The sequence below is a fragment of the Melanerpes formicivorus genome, unplaced genomic scaffold, assembly GCF_026170545.1.
Source record: "Melanerpes formicivorus ecotype bairdi unplaced genomic scaffold, bMelFor1.0.p_v2 SCAF_46, whole genome shotgun sequence".
NCBI classification, from domain to species: Eukaryota; Metazoa; Chordata; class Aves; order Piciformes; family Picidae; genus Melanerpes; species Melanerpes formicivorus.
Window position 1 is genome coordinate 3,508,118 of NW_027142398.1, and position 18,648 is coordinate 3,526,765.

Here is an 18,648-nt window from a genome sequence, read left to right on the forward strand (position 1 = left end):
ATCACGGGACCCACCCCCCAGAGGACCCACCCATCACCGGACATATCCCGCAGGGGACCCACCCATCACGGGACCCACCCCCCAGAGGACCCACCCCCCAGAGGACCCACCCATCACGGGACCCACCCATCACGGGACGCACCCATCACGGGACCCACCCCCCAGAGGACCCACCCATCACCGGACCTACCCCCAGGGGACGCACCCATCACGGGACCCACCCCCTGCGGGACCCACCCCCGGGGGACGCACCCATCACCGGACCCACCCCCTGCGGGACCCACGCCCGGGGGACGCACCCATCACCGGACCCACCCCCTGCGGGACCCACGCCCGGGGGACGCACCCAGCAGGCGGAAGATGAGATGCAGCTCCTCCTTCACGGTGGAGCCGGGGAACATGGGCCGGCCGGTGACCATCTCGTAGTGGATGCAGCCAACGCCCCTGGAGCAGCGGCAGAAGCTCTGGGGTTAGTGAGGGAGAAGCCCTGCGGCCACCCCACCACCCCTTGGCCAGGGCTGAGGATCCTGGAGAAGGAAAGGAGCTCCAGGAGCTTCTGCACTCTTCGGCCCCGAGGAGCACAGCGCCCTGCAGGAGCCCCAGGGGGCAGACGGCGCCCCCCCCGGGCCGGCTCCCCACCTGCCCCTGTGCCCCACGCTGTGGGCACCTGCAGAGCGGCACTGGCAGATGGAAAAGCACAACCCCCCCGCCCCGAGGGACCCCGGGAGCTCGGCTGGGAGCTGTGGCTCACCACATGTCGATGGGGGTGGAGTACTCAGTAGATCCCAGGAGGACGTCGGGGGGCCGGTACCAGAGCGTGACCACCTCGTTGGAGTAGGTCTTTGTAGGGACTGACTTGGCTCTGGCTAGCCCTGAGGAGGAAGGGATGGGCATCCAGGAAGCTGCACCTCCTTGCCAGGCTGCCCCAGGGTGGGGGATCACCTACCAAAGTCAGCCAGCTTGAGCTCTCCCCTCTCGTTGATCAGCAGGTTCTGGGGCTTGAGGTCTCGGTGCAGGATCTTCCTCCCGTGGCAGTAAGCCAGACCCCGCAGCAGCTGGAACATGAAGATCTGCCAGGGAGGGGAAGGGGCTGGCATTTAGCACTGGCATGTGGGCACACCAGAAAGGGAGCCTGCCTGAAAGGCTCTTCAAAAGTGGTGGCCAGGAGAGGCCCCCTGAAAGCTGGCCTGGGGGGAGAGACACTGCAGAGAGATGGTCAGAGCCTCCCCGCCCCCAGCAGTGCAGGAAAGAAGCATGGGGTCAGAGAATTGCCTCACAGCCCTCCCCATGCCCAGCTCTGGGGGTGCCACCCTCTGCTCACAGCCCTCCCCATGCCCAGCTCTGGGGGTGCCACCCTCTGCTCACAGCCCTCCCCATGCCCAGCTCTGGGGGTGCCACCCTCTGCTCCCAGCCCTCCCCCTGCCCAGCTCTGGGGGTGCCACTCTCTGGCCTGGGGTGAGAGACACTGCAGACAGATGTTCAGACCCTCCCCCCCCAGCAGTGCAGGAAAGAATCATGGGGTCAGAGAATTGTCAGGGCTGGAAGGGACCTCAAGGCTCAGCCAGTTCCAACCCCACTGCCATGGCCAGGGACACCTCACACCACAGCAGGTTGCTCACAGCCACATCCAGCCTGGCCTTGAAACCCTCCAGGGATGAGGCTTCCACCACCTCCCTGGGCAAAAGGGGCTGAACAGAGTCTGTGTGCCCAGGAATTTTACTGAGGGGGGGGGGGGGGCAGTGACTGGGGAAATGCTGATGGAGCATCAGAGCAGGCTGGAAAAGCTCAAAGAAGAGTGAGAAAGCTGAAGTGAAGAGGGAAAGGGGCAGCCAGCCTCACCCAGCCCTGCAGCACCCCGGCCTGCAGCCAGGGTGAGCTCCCCAGGGGGAGGCTGGGGGGGCACAGAGAGCCCTCAGCATCAGCTCACCTTCACGTTGTGCACACTCATCAGGTTCCCACAGTTGTCAAGGTACTGCTTGAGGTCATTCTCCTGCAAGGAGCAGCACTCATCAGCTGCCCCTTCCCTCGGCCCCCACCACCCCCTGCTGTCCTCCCACAGCTCACAGAGCTGCTGAGGCTGGAAGGGACCTTGGAGGTCATCAAATCCAACCCCTTGCCCACCCACAGCTCACAGCCCCTCCACTGCCACCGAGCCGCCACCACCACCCCCCCACGTCCCTCAGCACCACAGCCAAGTGCCTTTGGAACCCCTCCAGGGCTGGGGGCTCCACCAACAGAATCACCAAGGTTGGAAGAGACCTCCAAGATCATCAAGTCCAACCTGGCACCACCTCGCTGGGCAGCCTGGGGCCAGCGCCCCAGAAGCCTTTCAGGGGGGAGGAAGTTTTCCTAACCTCCAACCTGAACTTCCCCTGGCAGATCATAGTATCACAGTATCAGTCAGGGTTGGAAGGGACCACAAGGATCATCCAGTTCCAACCCCCCTGCCATGGGCAGGGACACCCCACACTAGATCAGGCTGCCCAGAGCCTCATCCAGCCTGGTCCAGGGCCCCAACCACCTCCCTGGACAACCCATTCCAGGGCTTCACCACTCTCATGGGGAAGAACTTCCTCCTCACATCCAGCCTGAATCTCCCCACCTCCAGCTTCATTTTGCCACTTGCTGCATGTGAGAAGAGACCAACCCAAAGCAAAAGCCAAGGACATTTGACCTCCCCCCTGCCCCCAGACCCACCAGGTACTCAAAGACCAGGGTGAGGGAGCGCTCGGTGTGGATGATGTCGTGCAGGGTGACGATGTTGGCGTGCTTCAGGTTCTTCAGCAGGGACACTGCAAGGAGAGGAGGGGGCAGGTTGGGGCAGCAGGAGCTGGGCACACTCCTGCCCTGCACCACCCATGCCCTGGCATTGCTCCTGCTGGGGGGGGGGGGATGGCTCTGCTGCCCTCACCCTCCCGGATGGCCGTGCAGGGTGCCCCTTCCTCGTGCTCCAGGCGGATCTCCTTCAGGGCCACCAGGTTCTCAGTCAGCTTGCTGCGCCCCTTGAAGACAGTGGCATAGGTGCCCTGGTGGGGAGAGAGGGAACACAAACCATGCAGAGCACTCAGCAGGGTGGCACAACCCTCAGAATCACAGGTTGGGTTGGGTTGGGTTGGGTTGGAAGGGACCTTCAAGATCATCCAGTTCCAACACCCACCCCCCCCTGCCATGGGCAGGGACACCTCCCACCAGCCCAGCTTGCTCAAGGTCCAACCTGGTCTTGAGAAGAGGCTTCCACAACCTCCCTGGGCAACCTCTTCCAGTGTCTCCCCACCCTCACTGTCAGGAATTTCTTCCTAATCTCCACTCTAAACCTGCCCTCTTCCAGCTCAAAGCCTCACCCTACCCCTCACATCCCATCACCTTGTGCAAAGCCCCCCACCTAGCTTTCTTGTAGACCCCCTTCAGGTACTGGCAGGCCTCCACCCCAGCTGGAGGAAAGGTACAGGACCAAGTCTGAGGTCCATTTGGTCTCAGAACTGCCAGGTATGGAAGAAGTTTGGCCACAGCCTGCCCCTTGCACTCCAAGTTGCTTTGCTAACTCAAATCCTTCCAGGGGGCCCTCAGGCTACTCACCTCTCCCAGTTTGTCCAGTTTAACATAGGTTTCCAGCTTCCCAAACCCAATATCTGACTGCAAGAGAGAAAGGAAAACACCACTGGGAGGGATCTCCCCCAGGGATGGCTTCAGCTGGGGGAGGAAGGCTGAGGACATTGGACAGGGACAGCTTTAGGAGCAGCAGATCCAAGCACCCAAAGCCCAGCACCCTCCCTCAGCCAGAAAACCTCTTTTGGGTTGGAGAAGCTCCAGGCCACCCTGCTGCTGCTGCTGCTGCCCAGCCCTTGCTGGAGAGCTTTCCAAGCCCACAACTTCATGTCTGTGTGTGCTGTCCAAACCAAGCCTGCCAGGGACGTGTCCCTGTTTGGAGCAGGGACTCTCTGCAATGTGCTGCTGAGAGCTGCTCTCCTGCTGCCAGTGGAAGAAGGACAACCCCTGTGAGGCCACAGATTTGGGTGTCAGCCCTTAGCAGAGCCCTGCAACTGCCATCTTCTGTGGGGTCAGAGACCCCTCCTGGGTTGGTCCTGGCAGATCTGTGTGCCAGGGCCTCCCCTCGCTGCTCAAGCTTCACAAAGTGCTGCTGGTGTCCCACGCAGCAGGTCTGCATGGGTGCAGGCCCAGCAGAGCAGCCCAGCACCAGGAGCCCTCCTGCTGTGCCCAGGGCTGCTGCCATGCCTGCTGCCAGCAGCAGATGGAGCTGGATGGGCAGATGTCAATCTGCAGCCAACCCCAGGAGCTAGGCAGGGGAAGGACTGCCCTGGAGCCCCCACCGAAGGGAGCCCCCCTGGAGCACTGCATGTTAAAATCAGCAGCTCCAGACCTGGGAGGCTCTTGCAGCCTGCCCTGCTCACCAGCTCTGCCCCATGGGGAGGTCCTTCCCTTGCCAGAGGCTCTCAGCAGACCACCACAGCTCCCCTGAGCTGCCCCACAACAAGGGAGCTGCTGTCTGACTCAGGCAGGGTGGATTTGGAGCAGCAAACCCCATGGCGGTTTGGGGTTGATTTAGTCCACTTTGGCTTCTCCAACCCCACTGCGTAGCCTGGGATCAGATGTGTCCTGAGCAGGAGAAGGAGGAGGCTGCTGCCAGCTGGGTTTTGCAGCAGCAGGTCTTTACTGATGGAGGGGACCATGAATATGAATGGCACATTGCTGTGGCTGTGTCTATTTTATTGCTCAGACAGCAGGGGCAAGCAGATGCAAGCTCTCCTTTCCTCCTCTCTCCCCATGAACAGATCTGAGGGCACCTGCTGAGTCCTCCCTCTGGTACCTCCATAGCCCTGAGCACTTCTGGGCAGCAGGACACTTGTTGGCAGGTTTGTAAAGAGGGCAGCTGGGTTTCTGCTCCTGCACAGGCTGAAATGCCAAAGCTACTGCCAAGGCCAATCCATTATGGCTCTGCACTGCAACGAGAGGAGGCTCCAGCACTTGCTAAATCACTGGAGGCTTTCCACCTCCTCCAGTTTGGAAGGAGCCAGGCCAAGAGGGAAGTCAGGTAGGTGGAGAGGTGAGGGAAGGGGTGAGCAGGCCTGGGGATGTGCCCAGAGGTGCATGTGGGAGAGATGACAGAATTGTTTCAGTTGGAAAAGCCCTCTGAGAGCATCCAGACCAAGCAGCAACCCAACCCCTCCATGCCCACCAAACCCTGGCCCCAAGTGCCACGGCCACACACTTCCTGAACCCCTCCAGGCATGGGGACTCCTCCACCTCCCTGGGCAGCCTGTGCCAGCCCCTGACCACTCTTGCAGAGAAGGAATATTTCCTCATCTCCAAGCCAGGCTCTCCCTGGGCCCAATTTCAGGCCACGACTGCACGGGTGGGTGGCAGCCAGCACGAGCATCTGCTGGCTGGGCCTGGTGTGCAGGGAGTGAGCTGCTGGGGCTGGCACTGCTGGCTCTGCAGGGGCAGACTTACGAGGGAAGCCCTTCTGGACATCCTGCTGAGGGGCTTGGGGAACTCTGGGCTCTCCATCTGCAGCTTCTGCAGGAACTCGGGGGGCAGGCGGATGTCCATGGGCAGGGACAGGCGCTTGCTGACATCCTGTGGGGAGGGCCAGAAGAGCAGGTGGTGAATGCCTCTGATGGAAGAATCACAGAGTCAGGGAATAGTAGAGTTTGGGGGATCAGCCAGTCCAACCCTCCTGCTCAAGCAGGGCACCCACAGCAGCTTGCCCAGGAGCACAACAGCCAGGGGGGGTTGGAAGCTCCACAGAGAAGGAAACTCCACAACCTCTCTGGGCAGCCTGCTCCAGGCCTCCAGCAGCCTCACACCAAAGAGGTTTCTCCTCCTGGTCAAATGGAACCTCCTGGGTTCCAGTTTGTGCCCATTGTGCCTTGTCCTGTCCCTGGGCAGCGCTGAGCAGAGCCTGGCCCCAGCCTCACGCCTTTAGCTCTTGCTGAACTTTGATCAGCTCCCCTCTGGGGCTCCTCTGCTCATTTGGTCATTGAGGCCAACTATTATCTACCTCTACCAAGCCTGGTCCTAAACCTTTGTCATAAATCACAGAATGGGTTGGAAGGGAGCTCCAAAGCTCATCCAGTCCCCCCCTGCTGCAGCCAGCAGGGACATCCTCCACTGGATCAGGTTGCTCAGAGCCCTCTCCAGCCTCACCCTGAATATCTCCAGGGATGAGACCTCAACCACCTCCCTGGGCAACCTGCTGCAGTGCTCCAGCAGCCTGCTGGTGCAGAACTTGTTCCTCACATCCCATGTAAATCTGCTCTGCTCTCATTTCAAAGCACTGCCCCTGGTCCTGCCCCTGCAGCCCTTTGGGGACAGTCCCTCTGCAGCCTTCTTGCAGCTCCCCCTCAGCTACCCAAAGGACACTCTGAGGTCTCCACATCCCTTAAGTACGGTTCACTGCAGACAACGTGGCCATGAGGGCCCATGCCTGAGACTGGCAGGTCCCCCTGCATCAAAGAGCAGCTCTGCAGGCAGCAGCAGGTGCCAGGCAGGCCGTGCCAGGTGCCAGGCAGGCCGTGCCAGGCGCCCTGTGCCCAGCCCAGGACTTGCCTCGGTGGAGAAGCGGCGCTGGCTGCTGCCGCGGTAGCGCACGCCCGGCGGGGACTGCGCCTCCGCCTCCGAGGGGGAGATGGGGCTGCTGTCTGCTTCCAGCTCCCTGCCCAGCTGCAGGTGGCCTTGGGCCAGGTCTGTGGACAAAGAGAAAGGAGAGTGAGGTGCTGGTGTGGTGGCAGAAGTGCCACGGCTGTAGGAGCTTGCTCTGGAGTAAAGAGAGCGAGAGCAGGGGAGGTCCAGAGGTGCTCCGGGGCCATGGGGTAGACTTCTCTGCATCCAGGAGCAGAAGGAACATCAGCTTTGTGCTCCAGCTTTGTGCTCCAGCCTCCTGCTCCAGCATCAGCCCCTTCTCTGCTGGGCAATTTCCAGCTCTCTGCCCCAAGCCTGCAGCCTTTTGGGGGCTATTGTGACCCAAGTGGCAGGACCCAGCCCTTGGCCTTGCTGCACCTGACAGAGCTGCCCTCAGCTCATCAGCCCAGCCTGGCCAGAGCCCTCTGCAGCACCTTCCCACCTTCAAACAGAGCCCACTTCGGTGTCCCTGCCCCTTTGCCAAGCCCTGTCCCTGAGCTGCAGAGACACAGCCCCACAGCTCAGTGCCCAGCTCCCAGGCTGCTGAGGCAGCCAGCAATGATCTCATTGCTGGAGACTGGAGAGGGAGGGCTGGCGTTCACGGGGTGCTGAGCAGGGCTGGGACCTGGCTCGGCTTTGCTCAGCTGATGGATGAGAGGTGGCAGGCAAGTGACCTGGGAAGAGATGTGGCTTTGTGCCATGGTCACTGGGGAACCAGGGGACCTGCAAGGCAAGGGATGCAGGCTGTCCTGCACAGACAGCCCACACCTAAGGGGTGGCTCCAGCCCGTGCCACTGGCCTTGGGAGCATCTGAAGCAGTGCCAGGAGTTTTGGGGCAGATACAAGACCCAGGCACAGAGTCTCCCAGGACCACTGTGGGACTCTGGTCCCTGTCCCTTTCTGGCCATCTGTCTGTGCAGGAACACTCCCAGGAAACTCTCCCTGAAATAACCACAGGCATGAAGCTGCCACAGGCCAAGGAAACTGGATCAGATCTGCTTAACTTGCTCAAATCCCAAGCCAATTACCCCCAACAATAAAACAAACCCCAAAGGCCATTTAAAATCCTCCTGAGCTGGCTCCAGTGAATTCACTTCCCATGGCTCCCAGAGCTAAGCAAGCCCAAAGTCTTGGTAGGAGATGCAGCCTGGCCTGGTAGGTGCAAGCCAGCAGCACTGGCAGGTGCCCACAGCACCCAGAGGTGCCCAATCCACCCCATGAGGGGTTGATGGTTGGACTTGATCTTAAAGATCCTCTACCAGCCTTAATGATTCTAGGTCACTGCCAGGTGCCCACAGCACCCAGAGGTGCCCAATCCACCCCATCAGGGGTTGATGGACTTGATGACCTCTGAGGTCTTCACCCACCTTAATGATCCTTTGATTCGAGGTCACTGCCAGGTGCCCACAGCACCCAGAGGTGCCCAGCCCTGCAGAGCTGTGCTCTCCCGGGGCTGAGGTTGCCTCCAGCTCTGCAGGGCCTTGCTGGCTGCTCCTGGGGGCAGATGGGAAGCTGTTGGGTGTGCAAACCTCGAGGACCTGCTGGATTCTGCCCCACATTTCATGTGGCTGAGGGTGAGCCCTGGCACTGCAGCAGGGAGGCCACGTGGGATATCAAAGGCATCCCAGGGAGCCTGCAGACATGGCAGCTGCTTTGAGGAGCCTTCTGCCTCTCTTAATGAAGAGATTTAAATGCTGCCTCTGCCAAAACAAGCTTTGATCTCCTCAGGAAAGGGGCCAGAACCCTTCACTGCTTGCCCAACTTAGAACTTTTAATTACTGTGCAAAGTGTGAAGCCTCCTCTCACCGTGCCCCAAAAGCCTCCTTCAGCCCAGGCTGCTGGGGCTCATGCCTGCTTCCAGCTCTGCCCCTTGGAGCTGCTGCCTCCAGGAACCCTCATCCCAGCCCTCCTGGCACAGGGCTGTGGGCAAAGAGCTCCCTCAGCCATGAAGGGTTTTAGTAAGTGGCCAAAGAGATGCTTCAGAGAGGTTGTGGCTGTCAGGGCTCTCCATCAACAGCAGCCACAGCCTGCAGGAGATGGAGCTGGAGGGCACTGTGGAGGTGACTCCTTGGGGCTGTTCACAGCCCCCAAGGGAAACTTAATGGAGAGATCTTGGGCAGCAGGAGGAGGGCTGGGGGTGGTGGGAGCAGCAGGGACCACGTTTGGCTGTGCTGTGTGGGAGAGGGCTTGGGTGCAAGCTGGGAATTGTGGAGCAGGGAATGGAAGGGGGAGAGGGAGCTGTGGCTGGATGTGCCACTTCCAGGCAGGGAGAGACTTACTGACTGGTGAGGGCTGGCACTGGGGCAGCCTGTAGCAGCACAGGAGGAGCTGTACCCCAGGGGGGTGCTGGTGGACCCCAGCATCCTGCTGCATTCCTGTCTCCAGGCAGGTTGGTCTCCTGACCACAGTCATGGCCTAGGAACTGCTCTAGCCTCTAGCCACAGGGTTGGGAATGTCCTCAAGTCCTGGCCCAAGTTCAGGCCACTCTGACTTTGCTCTTAATTCTCTCCTGGCTACCCCAGGAGTGAGACCAAAAGCTGCAGGAGGGGGGCAGGCAGATGCTGCCAGGCACTGGTTTGCCATTGAAGGGCAAAGGAAAGATCATGACTGAAGCTTCAGCAAGGCAGAGGGATGAGGACATCACCTCTCCAACACAGCCTGGGTTTGCTCAGTGGAGGTAACAAGCCTCAAAACAGCCCAGGGCAGAGGTCCCCCCCAGGGAAGGCAACAGCAGCAGCAGCTGCCAGTGCCCAGGACTTCCTTAGCCTTGCTCCAGTTTATCCCCACAGCTTCTGCACATCTAATTAAGAGCTCAAGTCTAATTATAGCCCTGGCTGTTTGCTAGGGTGTGAGGGGAGCTATGTGCATGGGGGGAGCAGGGAGAGGGGGGGCTGTGAAGGGAATGCTGTTGGGGGCAGCTTGGGTGTCCAGGGGATAGGAAGAGCATCAGGAGCTGCAGGAGTGAGGCAGGGCAGCTCCAAATGAGGTTACTGCAGCTCTTCTCTCAGGCAGGTTGGCTGGCAGGGAGAAGGTCTCTGCCTGCTGGGGCAGATGCCAGTGCCAGGCAATTACATCATGGCCTCAGCCCCTGCTTGCAGCAGAAGTTTCTACCCATTGTGGCTGCAGGGTGAGGGCAAAAAAGAGCTTGAGTGTGACCCAAGTGGGGCTGAGGGCACTGGCACATGCCTGGCTTGGCCTCTGGCAAGCAAGTTGGCTTAGAACCATTGGATCATTAAGGTTGGAAAACACCTCCAAGATCATCAGGTCCAACCATCAACCCAACCCCACCATGGCCACTAAACCATGGCCCCCAGTGCCATGGCCGCAGGTTTCTTGGAGCCCTCCAGGGATGGGGACTCCACCACCTCCCTGGGCAGCCTGTGCCAGGGTTTGCTTTGTCAGGAGGCAGCAGCAGACACAGGATGTGATGGCCAGGAGCAGCTCAGCCTCGCAGTGCAGCACTGAATTCACCCCTGGATGAATCCAGCCTGACTTTATCAGGCTTCCAAACCCCTGCCTGTCAGCAGCTCTTGTCTGCTTGTCCATGCATGGCTGCCTTGGCTTCAGCTGCTCCCAGTTCATGCCTCCAGCACTGCCTCTCCCTCGAAATGCCCACAGCTGGAGCCAGCAGAGCCTGCCCCAGCCTGCAGTGAGGCTGCTCTGTGTGCAGAAGGGCTGTGCCCAGTTCTGCTCGCAGTGATGTTAACCCTAACCCTCCCTGAGGGCTGCTTCCCCCAGCTGCAGGCTGTGAGCCCAGCAGCTAAGGAGGGCTCAGCGAGCCCTGAACAGGGCCTGCAGCTCTTTTGGCTTGGGGGACTTGCCAGCCTGGAGCCCTGGAGATGGTTCAATCACCACTGCCACTTCAGGGCAGGCAGGGGAAGGTCCCAGAGGTCCCCAAACCACAGGCTGTGCCTTTCCTCACAGCTCTGTGCAGATACCTTGCCCCCCCCAGGGCTTTCTGTGTGCAGGTATAAATCTCTCCTCAGATTTAATGAGGAGCTGTGATTAACCCTGCTGGCTGGAGGGGGAAAGCACCACAGAGCGAGGGACAGGAACTTTCCACACATCAACACACCCAGGAGGAAGGGCCAGGCAGGAGGGCAGGAGTGGAGATGTTTGTCGGCAGCGCTGACCCCAGACGCTCCCCGGCCGGCCCCAGCGCAGCAGGTCAGGGGCCCAGGGGGCTCCTCACCTTCATTCCTGCGGTTGTTGAGCTGGTTGAACTGCTCTGTGAACTCTGTCAGGGACTCCTCGATGGTCTCTGTCCGAGGCACTGAGAGGGAAAACCTCCTCTTGAAGTTTTTCATCTTGTTCATGGTAGCGGCAAGGGATGGCGCAGCCCTGCCAGGAGGGGAGAGAGCAGCAGGCTGAGAGGATGCACGGCACAACCTCCCCTGCCCCCAGCCTCCCAGTGCCTGCTGCCTGGGCTTGGCAGCACCCCCATCCTGCTGGGAACCTGCAGGAGTCCCTCGGGTCCTCACCCCCCCGGAGGTGCTCCAGAGGCACCTGGGATTGGTGAGGCTGGAGAAAAGGAGGCTGAGACCTCCTGCTTCTCTGCAGCTCCCTGAAAGGAGGCTGGAGTGAGCTGGGGTTTGGTCTCTTCTCCCTGGTAACAAGCAACAGGCTGAGAGGAAACAGCCTCAAGTTGCACCTGGGGAGCTTTAGGCTGGAGATTAGGGACAATTTCTTCCCTGCAAGAGTGGTCAGGGGTTGGAACAGGCTGCCCGGGGAGGTGGTGGAGTCCTCAGCCCTGGAGGGGCACAAAACACAGGGGGGCAGGCACCTGGGGCCAGGGATTAGTGGCCATGGTGGTGCTGGGTTGATGGTTGGACTTGATGAGGGCTTTTGTTAAAGGTCTCTTCCAACCTGGTCTGGTCTGGTCTGGTCTGGTCTGGTCTGGTCTGGTCTATTCTATTCTATTCTATTCTATTCTATTCTATTCTATTCTATTCTATTCTATTCTATTCTATTCTATTCTATTCTATTCTATTCTATTCTATTCTATTCTATTCTACTCTATTTCATTCCAATTCCATTCCATTCCTATTCCATCCCTATTCCATTCCATTCCAGTCCATTCCATTCCAATCCATTCAATTCCAATTCTATTCCATTCCAATTCTATTCCAATTCCAATTCCATTCCATTCCATTCCAACCTAATCAATTCCATGATCCCATGATTCTCTCCTCCCAGGCACTGCTGCTGTGTCAGAGCCAAGGAAGGGGCTTGTGGCCACCCAGGCAATCAGCTCCCTCTTGTCTTTAAGGGCTGACTGTGGTCAAGAGGTGCAGGGAGCTTTTCCTGAGCTGGCTATCAGAGCTGAGCCCAGGGCAGGGCTGTGCCCAGTGAACCATCAGTGCCAACACAGGCAGTGCCCTGCAGCATCCTTGGAAACAAGAAGAATGCCTGGAATGGGGAAAAGCAAGGCAGAAAGGGCAGGCAGGCAGGCAAGGGTGAAGAGGGACAGCAGAGATTGACTGCCACCCCCCCAGCCCTGCCCTGGCAGCTTGGCTCTCTGCTGTTTGCCCTTGCAAGAAAGACTTCCTGAGCCAGCAGCACAATGCTGAGCGAAACCAGCAGCGGCCCAGAGGGATCCCCGAGGTGCAGAGCCAGGCTGGGAGGTGCTTGGAGCTCACAGCTTGCTCACAAGCTCCTCAATGACTCACCCTGAGCAGGCTTCCATCAGAATCGCCTTAGCCAGGGATCTGATTAAAGCACTAAACCCCTTAAAGGAAGCAAACCCTGGAGGGGGCACTTGGGGCAGTGAGCTGAGGCTGAGCAGCCACACCAGCAGGCTCAGGGAGCTTGCTCTGGGTGCTCTGCAGACACAAACTGCTCTGCTTCCCTGCTCTGCCTCCTGCCAGCTCTGTCCACAGCTTAGCAGCACGGTTGGGACCAGCCTGCTAAAGCTGCTGTGCCTGCTTTGGTCTTCAGCACCAGCCCCTCTGCACTTGGAGGTAATTCCTCCTGCTGAGCACACTGAGCAAACAGCCAACACTCCTAGGACCTGGAGACCTCAGTGTCCCAACCCAACCAGCCATAGCTCTGCCCCTTCCAGTCCCAGGAGCAGGTTTGGGTCTGTTCCTCTTCCCTTCCCCCCCTGATGAGTGTAAGGTTGCTCCTTCCCCAGCTCTTATGGCCTCGACCCTCCAACCTCTTTTGGGAGGGGATTTGCCATGAGCAGCACTGGACTCTCAGCCACCAACCCAAGGAGGGATCTTGGAGGGGGGGTGGGGGGCAAAATAAATCAATGCTTGGTACCAACCAGGCACCAAAAGCTGCACAGAAAGTTCTTCTCTGCACCACCACTCACATCCTGCAGCTCCTCCTGCAGCCTGGAGCAGCTCAGACAGCCGGCCCAGGGTGTCCCTGCCACAGCTGAGCAGCCAAGCCTCCTTCCCGGGCTCCCCCCACTCCCTCCCGGCCCCCTCGGGGTTTCTCAGCACAAACAAACAAACGGTGATCACATTCCAGGCGGATGGGATCAGACACAGCATCCGGGAGCTAAAGCACCGCGTCGCCAGGGCAACAGGCACCCTCGGCTCGACATCCCCGCATCTGAGAGCTTAAAGGATTATCCCTCAGCAATACAAACGCCCAGGCTGGGTGTCTGCCACACTCCGGGCCGAGGCAGGGCGCCCTGCTGCGGGTGCAATCCCCTGGAAATCCCTTGGGATTCACCTGAAGCCTGGGGACTCCACACACCTCAGCCAGCCCTGCTCAGCCCCCGCCGCCAGGGCTGCCCAAACACCTGAGGGTGAAGGCTCTCCAGCCATGGAGGTGAGCCTGGAGACAGGGCTGGGGGTGGGAAGGGAGGCTGCAGACTGCTTTGAGTTGCAAAGTGAGGAAGGAGGAGGAGGAGAAGGAAGGATGCCAGACACATGCCCTTCAAGCTTCAGACTGTCAATGTGTTCTCCACATCAAAGCCAGACAGGGGTTGGGCTCTTCTCCCAGGTAAGGATCACAGAATCACCAAGGCTGGAAGAGACCTCAAGGATCATCAAGTCCAACCTGGCACCACAGACCTCATGACTAGACCATGGCACCAAGTGCCACATCCAATCCCCTCTGGAACACCTCCAGGGATGGGGACTCCACCACCTCCCTGGGCAGCACATCCCAATGGCCAACAGCTCTCTCTGGGAAGAACTCTCTCCTCATCTCCAACCTAAACCTCCCCTGGCACAGCTTGAGACTGTGTCCTCTTGTGCTGGTGCTTGTTGCTAGAGAGAAAAGCCCAACCCCCAGCTGGCTACAACCTCCCTTCAGGGAGTTGGAGAGAGCAAGAAGGTCTCCCCTGAGCCTCCTCTTCTGCAGGCTAAGCAACCCCAGCTCCCTCAGCCTCTCCTCCCAGGGCTGTGCACCAGACCCCTCCCCAGCTTTGTTGCCCTTCTCTGGACACCTTCAAGAAGGGATAGGAGAAGAGCAAATGAATAGAATAGAATAGAATAGAATAGAATAGAATAGAATAGAATAGAATAGAATAGAATAGAATAAAACCAGGTTGGAAGAGACCTTCAAGATCATTGAGTCCAACCTATCACCCAACACCACCTAATCAACTAACCCATGGCACCCAGCACCCTCTCAAGTCTCCTCCTGAACAGCTCCAGTGATGGGGACTCCACCACCAAAAAGGCCTCAAGCTGCAGCAGGGGAGGGGCAGGGTGGACATTAGGAAGTATTTCCTCACTTCAGGAGTGGTCAGGCACTGGCACAGGCTGCCCAGGGAGGTGGTGGAGTCCCAGGGAGGTGGTGGAGTGCCCATCCCTGGAGGGGCTCAAAGTCCTGTGGCCAGGGCGCTTGGGGCCGTGGCTCGGTGGCCGTGGTGGTGCTGGGTTGCTGCCTGGACTGGATGACCTCAGAGGGCTTCTCCAACCTTTGTGACTCCGAAAGCCCTCCCCTCCTCCAGCCCTCCCCTCCTCCAGCCCTGCCGAGCGGCACAGCAGGGCTCTCAAAGGCAGCGCTTTCAGCAGCAGCCTCTCCTTCAGCACCACGCTCCGCAGCAGCCTGCTCGGGGAAGGGAAGGGAAGGCATTCATTGACCTCCGGAGAGAAGCAGCGCTTGCTAAGCGCAGCAATGACATCATCTGCTTCACGGCTTGAAGGACCTCGGGGCGGGGGAAGGAAACGGCAGCAGCCCCTGAACTGCAGGAAGAAGCTGGGTGAGCAACAACGTGCAGGGACATGACCCTGCCTGCTAGGATCCAGATCCCAGCATCCAGCATGGGGAGGGCTGGGAGGGACCTCTGGAGCTCACCCAGTCCAACCCCCCCTGCTCCAGCAGGGCACCCCCAGCAGCTTGCCCAGCAGCACAATGGCCAGGGGGGGTTGGAAGCTCTGCAGAGAAGGAGGCTCCACAACCTCTCTGGGCAGTGTCCACCAGGCCTCCAGCAGCCTCACACCAAAGCAGTTTCTCCTGGGAGAACCTCCTGGGTTCCAGTTTGTGCCCAGTGCCCCTTGTGCTGTCCCTGGGCACCACTGCCAAGAGCCCAGCCCCAGCCTCCTGCCCCCCAGCCTTTAGCTCTTGCTGAGCATTGCTCAGCTCCCCTCTGGGGCTGCTCTCCTCCAGGCTCTCAGCCCCAGGGCTCTCAGCCTTTGCTCCTCCCAGAGCTGCTCCAAGCCCCTCAGCATCTCTGTAGCCTCACCTGGACTCTCCCCAGCAATTCTCTGTCCCTCTTGACCTGGGGAGCCCAGAACTGGACACAACACTGCAGCTGTGGCCTCACCAGGGCAGAGCAGAGGAGGAGAACCTCCTTCATCCTGCTGCCCACACTCTTCCTCATGTACCTCAAGACACCAGTGGGCTGCCAGGGCACATTGCTGGCTCCTGGGCCACTTGTTGTCCACCAGCAGCCCCAGATCCTCCTGTGCAGAGCTGCAGACAGGCAGAAGGATCCCAAAACAGCAAGAAGGAATTTAGGCAAACATGAAATCACCCAGGCTGGAAGGTGGCCAAGGAGCAGGGACCAGAGCCAGCAGTGAGGGAGCTGAGCTTACTGCAGGAGAGGCAGATAGTAAATACTTGGCTAAAACACTTCAGAGAGCCCCAAGCTGAGTCCCATCAGGAAAGCTCCTCACAGGATCCAGACAAGATGTCAAGGATTCTTCAGGCTCTGGGTTCAGAGCCTTGGCAACAGCCACACTCAAGGCTTTCCAGACTGTTCCCACAGGCAAACCCAGCAGCAGCCACTGGCTCTCTGGGGTAGGGCTCAAGGGAAAGATGTTTTAGGGACCTGAGTACTCCTTCAGGCAAGAAAAGTCTCCTAAGGCCCAACCTAAACCTGCCCTGGTGCAACTTGAGGCCATTTCCACCCCCACCTGGCTCCAACCTCCTTGCATGGAGCTGTAGAGAGCAATGAGGTCTCCCCCTCAGCCTCCTCTTCTCCAGGTCCCTCAGCTGCTCCTCACCAGATCTGCTCTCCAGACCCTTCCCCACCTTTGTTGATCTCTTCTGGGGTCAGAGGGCCATGGCAGGCTGCTGGAGATGACTCTAACACCATCAGGGGTGATGCTGAATATCCCACAGCAGCTGGGAACCATCCCAGGGCCAGGTCAGAGGGGCCAGGAAGGGCATCAGCCCCCAACCACCAGCAGGGCATCAGCCCCCAACCACCAGCAGGGCATCTCCTGGCTGCTCAGCTGTTGGCACAAAATCCTCCCTGGGGTAAGAACCTCCCAGTTGCTCCCTCCCCCATGACTGATGCTGCAGAGCACAGGCAGTGCCTGGGCAGGTTGGTTCAGATGGGCAGAGGCTGCCCAGCAGAGCCATGGGCACACAGTGCCTGGGCAGGTTGGTTCAGAGGGACAGAGGCTGCCCAGCAGAGCCATGGGCACACAGTGCCTGGGCAGGTTGGTTCAGAGGGACAGAGGCTGCCCAGCAGAGCCATGGGCACACACAGTGCCTGGGCAGGTTGGTTCAGAGGGGCAGAGGCTGCCCAGCAGAGCCATGGGCACACACTGCTCAGCCCCCAGCCTGGGCAGCAGACTCTGCTCACCAGCCAGAGCAGTGTCCACAATTCCTGCCCCCAAAAGGTGAGAGATGAGAGGGCAAAGCCAGCTCTCCTCCCTCCAGATTTGCCTCCTGCTGCTCAGCTCAGCTCTGCTCTTCAGGCTTCCTGACATTTCCCTCCTCCACACGGATCAAAGCCCCTGCCAGGAGGTCAAGATCCTGCAGGGAAGGTTGCTCAGTCAATTCCTATCAATCTACAGGAGCCCTGTAGCAAACAGCAAGGCCACCACATCATCCCTGGGCACGATGGAGAAGGGAACTGGGGGGCCCTGGGGTCAGGGCAGCCTCACACTGAAGCCCTTTCCCCCTCCTCTTGCACTGCTGGCTTCCAAGGCTACAACAAATGCAGTGCTGCAGGAGGAATGTGCTGGCAGCAGCCAGGAGATGGAATCATGGAAGAGTTTGGGCTGGAAAAGCCCTCTGAGAGCAACCCAACCCCACCATGGCCCCCAGGTGCCATGGCTTGGACACCTCCAGGGGTGGGGACTCCACCACCACCCCCCTGGGCAGCCTGTGCCAACCTCTGACCACTCCTGCAGCAAAGAAATTCTTCCCAATCTCCAACCTAAACCTTCCCAGGCACAATTTGAGGCCCTTCCCTTCCCACCTCTGTGGTTTTGGAGGAGGCTTGGGAGGGAAAATGATCCTGTGGCAAGCAGGCCAGGCTGGGCTGCCCCTCCGGCTCTGACCCCCTCGGCGTGCCTCAGTTTCCCCAGCTGCAGATCACCTCCATGACATCCCTGCACAGGAATGGGGACACAGGCAGCTTGTTTGCCTTCTCCTGGGCTGTGGGGTGCACAGAGCACACAGCAGGGTCCCATCCTGCTGCCCAGGGAGGTGGTGGAGTCACTGTCCCTGGAGGTGTTCAAGAGGGGATTGGATGTGGCACTTGGAGCCAGGGTTTGGTTGTCAGGAGGTGCTGGGTGACAGCTTGGACTTGGTGACCTCTGAGGTCTTGTCCAACCTTATTGATTCTCTGATTCTGCAGCACTGCCTTAGTCCTCCTAAGCTGTCATTAAGTGAGGCCAGCACAGGCAAAGCACAAGGCAGGGGCAGCATGTGCAGACCTCCAAGACCTCAACAGACACAGAGAGAACCTGGGAAGGGTCAGTTCATAGAATCATTCAATGGTAGGGGCTGGAAGGAACCTCTGGAGACCATCAGTTGAAGCCCCCTGACAAAGCCACCCAGGGCAGGTCACACAGGAACACAGCCAGGGGGGGTTGGAAGCTCTCCAGAGAAGGAGACTCCACCACCTCTCTGGGCAGCCTGCTCCAGGGCTGCAGCAGCCTCACACCAAGGAAAGAAGGAACCTCTGGAGACCATCCAGTCCAAGCCCCCTTCCAAAGCAGGGCCACCTGGGGCAGGTCACACAGGAACACATCCAGAGGAGTCCTCCCTAAGGAAGAAGGCTCCACAACCTCTCTGGGCAGCCTGCTCCAGGGCTCCAGCAGCCTCACACCAAAGAAGGAAGGAAGCTCTGGGGATCATCCAGTCCAAGCCCCCTGCCAAAGCAGGGCCACCTAGGGCAGATCACACAGGAACACATCCAGAGGAGTCCTCCCTAAGGAAGAAGGCTCCACAACCTCTCTGGGCAGCCTGCTCCAGGGCTCCAGCAGCCTCACACCAAGGAAAGAAGGAACCTCTGGAGACCATCCAGTCCATGCCCCCTGCCAAAGCAGGATCACCTAGGGCAGGTCACACAGGAACACATCCAGAGGAGTCCTCCCTAAGGAAGGAGGCTCCACCACCTCTCTGGGCAGCCCAAGAAATCCCTCCACACACACAACCTCTGGAGACTTCATGACCTGGACTTGGTGCACAGGGGAGGGTGGGAAGAGAAGTTGCTCTGCTGGATGCTCATTTCCCCTCTGCCCTGCCCCAGCCCTGACAAGGCAGAGCCCAGCAGCACAAGAGCAGACAAAGGAGGTTTGTTCTGCCTTTTGTCTCTGTTCTCTTTGTGTCCACAGCCCTGCATGGTGCAGTCAGCAGTTC

The 18,648-nt window shown here is 59.4% G+C and overlaps 1 protein-coding gene across 3 annotated transcripts in view; it reads right to left on the reverse strand.

Moving 5' to 3' along the window:
• CDK18 (cyclin dependent kinase 18) overlaps positions 1-18,648 on the reverse strand; it is a 37,333-nt gene that overhangs the window by 3,434 nt on the left and 15,251 nt on the right. The window contains exons 1-11 of one of the 3 annotated variants that reach the window (XM_068159664.1): positions 14,336-14,353; positions 10,832-10,980; positions 6,568-6,704; positions 5,470-5,595; positions 3,577-3,633; positions 2,912-3,026; positions 2,698-2,792; positions 1,928-1,990; positions 947-1,070; positions 752-872; positions 347-444 (exon numbers count right to left, since the gene is read on the reverse strand). In XM_068159664.1, coding sequence (XP_068015765.1) covers positions 347-444; positions 752-872; positions 947-1,070; positions 1,928-1,990; positions 2,698-2,792; positions 2,912-3,026; positions 3,577-3,633; positions 5,470-5,595; positions 6,568-6,704; positions 10,832-10,955 — 1,060 coding nt within the window. In that variant the 5' untranslated portion in view covers positions 10,956-10,980; positions 14,336-14,353. Of the gene's footprint in view, positions 1-346; positions 445-751; positions 873-946; positions 1,071-1,927; positions 1,991-2,697; positions 2,793-2,911; positions 3,027-3,576; positions 3,634-5,469; positions 5,596-6,567; positions 6,705-10,831; positions 10,981-11,422; positions 11,918-14,335; positions 14,354-18,648 lie in introns of those variants that run through there. The other 2 variants (XM_068159663.1, XM_068159662.1) reach the window with 2 other exon arrangements.